This window comes from Pantherophis guttatus, chromosome 8 (assembly GCF_059756535.1).
Source record: "Pantherophis guttatus breed Tessera chromosome 8, ASM5975653v1, whole genome shotgun sequence".
In the NCBI taxonomy this organism is placed as follows: Eukaryota; Metazoa; Chordata; class Lepidosauria; order Squamata; family Colubridae; genus Pantherophis; species Pantherophis guttatus.
The window spans coordinates 78,504,374-78,512,730 of NC_142070.1; the positions used below are offsets into that span (position 1 = coordinate 78,504,374).

An 8,357-nucleotide genomic window follows, 5' to 3' on the forward strand; every position below is an offset into this window, starting at 1 on the left:
GTATTAAATCGATTTTTTTTTTAAAGAAAAGTGTAATTTTTTTTAAAACTATTCAAATACTGTTTTGTTAGAGCCCATGTTCGCTCTAGGTATGATAAATTGCCACGGTGAATAACATGTAAAAAGATATTGGCGGTATATAAATCTAATATGGGTAGTCCTCGAATTGTGACCACAATTGAGCCCAAACTTTCCGTGGCTAAGTGAGACATTTGTTAAGTGGGTTTTGCCCCATTTTACACCCTTCGTTGCCACCGTTGTCCCAAAGGTGCTTTTTTCAAGAAGCACCTGGACTTCCTTGTTTTTCTCTGAAGACGTTTCGCTTCTCATCTAAGAAGCTTCTTCAGCTCTGACTGGATGGTGGGGAATGGAAGGATTGATACTCCTTGCAGACAGCTGATCATTTGCATCCTTTTAGATTCTTCTATGCGTTCTTTTTTTAAAAAAAAATTCTATTTCTCTTAATGCAAATTAAAAGTTTTGCTGACATATTTAAGTTGTGAAGTTGCTACCTCCTAACCATTGAAAGCCTCTCTTATCTTTGCAGTGGAGAATGGAAAGTGTTTTCCGGCAACGAATTTGGAGCTCTTTTAGGCTGGTGGCTGTACACGTGCTGGAAAAATCAAAATCAGACTCCGAATGCCATTAAAGACGTATATATGTTATCGAGCACCGTGTCCTCCAAAATATTACGAGCAATCGCTCTTAAGGAAGGTTTTCATTTTGAGGTAAGGATCATGCCCCTTTCGGTTTCCCTTTGCAGGCGGTCCTCGGCTTACGGCTACAATTGACCCTCCCGAATTCCTAATGCTAAGTGAAACATTTGTCAAGTGAGTTTTGCTCCCTTTCACCACCTTCCTTGCCACCGTGGTTGAGTGAATCACTGTGTCAACTCACAAAGCATCCCTGGCCTTCTCCTGAGTTGCCATAGGCAGAGGGGATGGGAAAATGAACTTTGCATCTGCAGCGAGGCAGCACATCAGTCAAAACAAAAGCACATTCCAGCCACATCTCTGTCAAGGCCATCTCCGTGGTTACCCACAGTGGCCAGAGGGGAGTGATCTCTACAACCCTTGAAATTGCTTCCTTGGAGAATGTGACTGATGACACACCTTGGGGGGAAACAGGGTCAGAGCCAGAATGTAAATTATGTGGGGTCAGAGTTGGCTTCACTTGGAACGTGCCAACATGAAGCTCCTAATGAATAACTGGATTTCTTTTGAAGCTTGGCTCGAGGCTCATGATTTAATTAGGGCATCGGTGGGAATCCTGACAACAAGGCAACTGACCCCACATAATTTACATTCCGGTTCTGACCCTGTTTCCCCCATCCCCCCAAGGTCGCTAAGTGTGAAAAATGGTCGTAGGTCTCCGTTTTCAGTGCCGTCGTAACTCCAAATGGTCACTAAATAAACTCCTGTAAGTTGAGGACTGCCTGTAGTAATGTTGCTGTATGTAGTGATGTCACTTGGCACCATATTTCTGATGTCGCCTAGAAGCGAATAAATGTATAGGCATACAGTACATCAGAAATACGGAGTTGAGTGACATTACCAAATACAGCAACAGCAATATTATTATAGGTAGTAGTAATAAATACATTTAAAAGAAAATTCCTCTTCTGTTCTTATAAATCTTTTCATTGAACCTTGGTCAATACAGGAAACATTAACAGGATTTAAGTGGATGGGAAATCGAGCCAAGGAGCTGATGGACCAAGGAAAAAATGTCTTATTTGCTTTTGAAGAAGCCATCGGTAATATGCTTCTCCTTAATAAACAGTTAAAGGAACATAGATATATTCTATATATTGTTAATTGTTCTCACTGTCAGGAAATTTCTCCTTAATTCTGGGTTTCTTCTCTCCATTGTTTCTTGTGCTGCCCTCTGGTGCTTTGGAGAATAATTTGACCCCCTCTTCTTTGGGGCAGCCCCTCAAATACTGGAATATTGCTATCATGTCGCCCCTAATTCTTCTTTTCTTTAACCCAAATCCTGCAACCGCTCTTCCTATGTTTTAGTCTCCAGGCCTTTTGATCATCTCAGTTGCTCTTCTTTGCACTTTTTCCAAAGTCTCAACATATTTTGTCAGAGTTTGTTGCAGCGCACACAGTCAAACAAGATTCAAAACGTCTTTATATACATAACAACGCATAAGGCGTACAATACCCTTGTAGGTTTTTTCCACGTTGTAGAGAAGAGAAAATAGCAAGTACAAACTCAGCACAAAATGGAGGAGGCAAAATGGAGGAGAGAGAAGCTAGTGCCCTCAAACGTATAGACAGAACAGTTAAGCCACGCCCAGGCTCCAAACTGTCTCTTATGGCCCCATACCAGGGGTGAAATCAGCAGGTTCTGACAGGTTCTGGAGAACCGGTAGCGGAAATTTTGAGTAGTTCAGAGAACAAGTAGCGGAAATTTTGAGTAGTTCGGAGAACTGGCAAATGCCACCTCTGGCCGGCCCCAGAGTGGGATGGGAATGGAGATTTTGCAGTATCCTTCCCCTGGAGTAGGGAGGGAATGGGGATTTTGCAGTATCCTTCCCCTGGAGTGGGGTGGGAATGGAGATTTTGCAGTATTTTTCCTTCAAGAGTGGGGAAGGAAAGGAGATTTTGCAGAATCCTTCCCCCAAGAGTGGGGTGGGAATGGAGATTTTGAAATATCCTTCCCCCAGGAGTGGGGAGGGAATGGAGATTTTGCAGTATCCTTCCCCCTGGAGTGGGATGGGAATGGAGATTTTGCAATATCCTTCCCCCCAAGAATGGGGAGGGAATGGAGATTTTGCAGTATCTTTCCCCTGCCATGCCCACCAAGCCACACCCACAGAACCAGTAGTAAAAAAATTTGAATTTCACCACTGCCCCATTCAACAAATACTATGTTTCAGTTACCAAACAGTCCCCATTGACTGATCTGTTGCTATGCCCTATTCCAGTCTATGAATATTCATACTCTGACATATTTTTTGTGGTACGGCGACCAAAATTGGTTGTAATAACCATGTTGTGTGCCTTTTTGCATTTGATCACTTGTATCGGAATAGTTTTGCAAACAAAGTTTTTGTTTTTTTTCCTGTAAACTTTCAGGCTATATGTGCAGCCCCGTTGTACTGGATAAAGACGGTGTAAGTGCAGCCGTCATAACCGCAGAAATGGCTAGTTTTCTGGCCACAAAGAACGTAACTCTGTCTCAGCAGCTGAAAAACATTTACACAGAGTGAGTATAACTTAATGAAACAATGAGTGTTTTTTTTTTTTTTTTAATTTAAGGTACAGGTTAGTCCTCGACTTACAGCAATTCATGCGGTGACCATTCATAGTTACAACGGCACTGGAAAAAGGAACTTATGACCGTTTTCTACACTTATGACCGTTGCAGCATTCCCAAAAGTCACGTGATCAAAATTTAGATACCTGGCAACTGACTCGTATTTATGACGGTTGCGGGATCGCACGCTTCCCTTTTGCGACCTTCTGACAAGCAAAGTCGATGGGGAAGCCAGATTCACTTAATGTTGTGGTCTGCCAGCAACCTGCAGAGCTGGCAGCGGAGTCAGACAGTGAGGAGGCTGGGGAGGAACATGGGCCAGTGAGGGGGGAAAGGCTCGGACGAGGACTCTGCGTCGGAGGCAGAGATGGGGCCAGGGCCATCTGGGAGTTATGCGCGGACTCCGGAGCCTCCAGAATCAGACAGCAGAGAGCCAGAGGAACAGGAGGAGTCTGTTCCTAGTGCGCACATGTGCAGAGCTGCCAGAAGGCACAAACAGTTAAAACTAAAGGGACGACTCGGGGGTAAGGCCTGGAGATGATTGGCCCCTCCCATAAGGCTTAAAAGAGGAGCAAAGGCACGTGGGCCCTTTGCAAGAAAGCAACGTTGTTAATTCTGTTCCCAGTCGGCATCTCTGTTTGATTCTGGACTCCGTGTGGCTTTGCCAAGTAGGTCTTTGGCAGAGTGTTAAGGGAGATAAAGGTTGGTGATTATCCCGAAGGACTTTTTGCAACTAATTGGGACTCAGCTGTGAATGAACGTAATTCACAGCTGTTGTAATAAAAGAGGTTTTTGGACTACTCCAGTGTTTTAATGACTCAGGAAGCCTAGGTCACAACACTTAACAACCTTGTGACTAACTTAAGAACGGCAGCGATTCCCTTAACATCAGTTGCAAGAGAAGTTGTAAAATGGGGCAAAACCCACTTAACAAATGTCCCACTCAGCAACCGAAATTTTGGGCTTACTTATGGTCATACGTCGAGGGCTATCTGTGTACACATTAGCCACACATACGTGTATGTTTATATGTTTGGGCTGCAATGTGAAGGCCATGGATGATTATTCAAAGTTTTTCCTGCTTTGTTTTTTTATATAGATACGGTTATCATATCACCAAGTCTTCCTATTTTATCTGTCACGATCAGAAGATCATCACGGCTCTGTTTGAGAAGCTTAGGAATTACGAGGGGAAAAATACCTACCCCAAAACCTGTGGGAAATTTGCAGTCTCTGGAGTCAGAGATCTGACGACCGGCTACGACAGTAACCAGGATGATAAAAAAGCAGTAAGCAGTAGCTGGCCAGGTTTTCCACTGTGAAATCTTGGGGGTTTATTTATTTATTTTTTTTCACTGCACATTCATTCTTTCTCTCCTTATCTCGAAGGTACTTTTTCAAAAGGCAATTTGGGATTTTTTTTTGTTTTGCGTGAGCTTGGTATAAAAAGAAAGAAAAATAAATTAACCGTATTTTTCAGACTATAAGACGTACCGGAGTATAAAGCCAAAAACGGGCCCGTTTTTTGTAAAAACGGGATGCGCAGAGGGTTTGGGAGGGTTATGGGCCTCCCCAGCCCCCAGGAGCACTCTGTAGGCCTCCCAAACCCTCTGTTGTGACCTAGGCTTCCTGAGTCATTAAAACACACGAGTAGTCCCAAAAACCTCTTTTATTGCAACAGCTGTGAATTACGTTCATTCACAGCTGAGTCCCAATTAGTTGCAAAAAGTCCTTCGGGAGAAATCCTTCGGGATAATCACCAACCCTTATCTCTCTTGACACTCTGCCAAAGACCTACTTGGCAAAGCCACACGGATTGCAGAATCAAACAGAGATGCCGACTAGAAACAGAATTAACAACGTTGTTTTCCTGCAAAGGGCCCACGAGCCTTTGCTCATCTTTTAAGCCTTATGGGAGGGGCCAATCATCTCCAGGCCTTACCCCAGAGTTGTCCCTTTTGTTTTAACCGATTAGCAATCGGTTAGAGACAGTGAAGATCATGGAGATCATAACCAGGGGTGCTATTCAGCAGGTTCTGACAGGTTCTGGAGAACCGGTAGCAGAAATTTTGAGTAGTTCGGAGAACCGGCAAATACCACCTCTGGCTGGCCCCAGAGTGGGGTGGGAATGGAGATTTTGCGATATCCTTCCCCCAGGAGTGGGGAGGGAATGGAGATTTTGCAGTATCCTTCCCCCACGAGTGGGGAGGGAATGGGGATTTTGCAGTATCCTTCCCCCAGGAGTGAGGAGGGAATGGAGATTTTGCGGTATGCTTCCCCCATTAGTGGGGAGGGAATGGAGATTTTGCAGTATCCTTCACCCAGGAGTGGGGAGGGAATGGGGATTTTGCAGTATCCTTCCCCACGCCCACAGAACCGGTAGTAAAAAAAATTTGAATTCCACCACTGATCACAACTGTAGGGAGGTCCTATGAAGGCACCTGTGTCTACAAATTCTTTTCCGGAATCTTCTTACGATAACGGTGGAGGCCGCCTTCTCCTATGTCACGCCGCTTCTTTTTTCCTCAGTGGGTCACGTCCGACTTGTCCCGTGGTTTTCACGCGTGAACATGTCACAGGCTCTGGTGAAATAGGTTTCTTTTGACTTTTCTGCTCTCAGGTGCTCCCCACGAGTAAAAGCAGCCAAATGATAACGTTTACCTTCAGTAACGGAGGTGTGGCTACTATGAGAACCAGCGGGACCGAACCCAAAATCAAATATTACGCCGAACTTTGTGCACCTCCCGGAAACAGGTATAGTTCGGACTTCTTTTCTTTTTCTCAAAAAAATAGGAAATAACTGATTAAAATTTGCATTTTCCTAACTCCGTGAAATTGGACTTTGGTTATCCGAAATACAGGTAATCCTCGACTTACGACCACAATGGAGCCCAAAATGTCTTTTGTTAAGTGAGATGTTTGTTAAGTGAGTTTTGTCCCATTTTTACGACCTTTCTTGCCGCCGGTGATAAGTTAATAATAACTCGGTTGGCAGGGGTGAAATCCAGCAGGTTCTGACAGGTTCTGGAGAACCGGTAGCGGAAATTTTGAGCAGTTCGGAGAACTGGCAAATACCACCTCTGGCTGGCCCCAAAGTGGGGTGGGAATGGAGATTTTGCAATATCCTTCCACCAGGAGTGGGGAGGGAATGGGGATTTTGCAGTATACTTCCCCTGCCATGCCCACCAAGCCACACCACGCCCACCAAGCCACGCCTACAGAACCAGTAGTAAAAAAATGTGGATTTCACCACTGCCCGGTTGTTAAGTGAATCTGGCTTCTCCATTGCTTTTGCTGGTCCAAAGGTCGCAAAAAGGGGATCATAAATATGAGTGCGACGGCCAAGCATTTGAATTTTGATCACATGATCGCGGAGAGGCTACCAGTGTGAAAAAACGGTCACAAGTCACTTTTTCCAAAGTGCAACTTCAAACCATCACTAAATGAATTGTTTTAAGTCAAGGACCACCTGTACATCACAGAAGGCAAATTCCGATATCTTATTCATTACGAATTGTGTTTCAAATGAAATACCTACCTTAAAAATAAATACATACAAATAACAAAACACAGATACAATGCATGCATATATGTGATTCAGTCTTTGATTTATTTAACTACTCAGGGCACCTGAGTGAGTAGGGTGGGGTGGGGTGGGGGGCTAACGATAAAATAAATTTAATCTGGCACCACCAAAGAAAAGTTACGCTATTGGATCTCCTTCAGCAAATCATTTCATATTTCACCTTTATGTAACGACTGGGATTAGGAAGACAGGCAGTAATGAGCTAATTTATTCCACCTTCCACTTTTTGGAGGATGGGTGGAATTCGAATTTTATTATTAGATTTATATTTTTCTATCCTGCCTTTATTACTTTAGAAGCAACTCAAAACGGCAAACATATCTAGTACTTCTTCCTTTTTTGTGAGGTGGGTTGCGCTGAAAGAAAGCGATTGGCCCCAAAAATCACCCAATCAGTTTTTATACTTAAAGTAGGACTAGAATTCACCGTCTCCTGGTGATTGGTCTAAAATCACCCAATCAGCTTTCACGTCTAAGGCGGGACTAAAATTCATCATCACCTTATGATTGGCCAAAAGTCACCTAACCAGTTTTAATGTCTAAGGCAGGACTAGAATTCACTAGTCTCCTGGTTTCTGGCCTGATGCCTTAACCATTACACCACAATAGCTCTAGACCACGGATGTCAAACTCGAGGGCCGCATCAGGGCTGTGGTTGACCTTGGGTGGGGGTGGGGGGGCGACTGCTCTAGACCAAATACCATAAAGAACAAAGTTGGAATCTAATTGAGTTGTGAAAGAGCCACATGCGGCTCCAGAGCTGCGGGTTGCTGACTCCTGAATTAGACCGTGGCTAGGAGAGTCATCCGATAGGCTTTAGATCTAACAACCCTAAAACACACTGCGGCCATTCCTTACAAGGAATTAAAAATCTCTCTGCATTGGATAGCCTCTATAAAGCGAAGCTGAAATCTTACTACGCATTGTCTCTTTTTTAGTGATTTTGAAAAGCTGAAGCAAGAACTGGATGAACTGACCGGCGCTCTTGAAAAATATTTCTTTGAGCCAGAGAAGAACAAGCTGCAGCCCAAACCAGAGTGATGACATCCGCACTTCTTTTGAATCTGTGCATTCTTAAATAAAATACATAAAGCGGAGGGGAAAAAAGGAAATTTAATTTCTTTACAGAATGACTTCGCATAACTTTATTGTCACTTCAAATGTACACTGATCGTCATACATTAAAATGAAATTTCGTTGCATGCAGCTCTCTAAAGGGTCAACACCTCCAATATACGCTACATAAACGTGACAAAATAAATAAATACAAATTATGCACATACCCACATATATTATATGACCGTGATGGCAAACCTATGGCATGCGTGCCACAGGCGGCACGCGGAGCCATATCTGGACACGTGAGCATTGCCCTAGCTCAGCTCCAGTGCGCATGTGCTCGCCGGCCAACTAATTTTTGGGCATTGTGGGCCCAAGTCGGGAAATGGACTGTTTCCAGCCTCCGGAGGTCCTCTGGGGGTGGGAAGGTTGTTTTTGCCCTCCCC

The 8,357-nt window shown here is 44.1% G+C and overlaps 1 protein-coding gene across 1 annotated transcript in view; it reads left to right on the forward strand.

The window, feature by feature from the left end:
• PGM2 (phosphoglucomutase 2) overlaps positions 1–8,054 on the forward strand; it is a 29,044-nt gene extending 20,990 nt beyond the window's left edge. The window contains exons 9-14 of the mRNA XM_060690812.2: positions 548–728; positions 1,663–1,756; positions 3,087–3,216; positions 4,367–4,556; positions 5,888–6,021; positions 7,791–8,054. Of these exons, the coding sequence (XP_060546795.2) occupies positions 548–728; positions 1,663–1,756; positions 3,087–3,216; positions 4,367–4,556; positions 5,888–6,021; positions 7,791–7,893 (832 nt within the window). The 3' untranslated portion in view covers positions 7,894–8,054. The remainder of the gene's footprint in view (positions 1–547; positions 729–1,662; positions 1,757–3,086; positions 3,217–4,366; positions 4,557–5,887; positions 6,022–7,790) is intronic.
• The last annotated feature ends 303 nt before the right edge of the window (positions 8,055–8,357 follow it).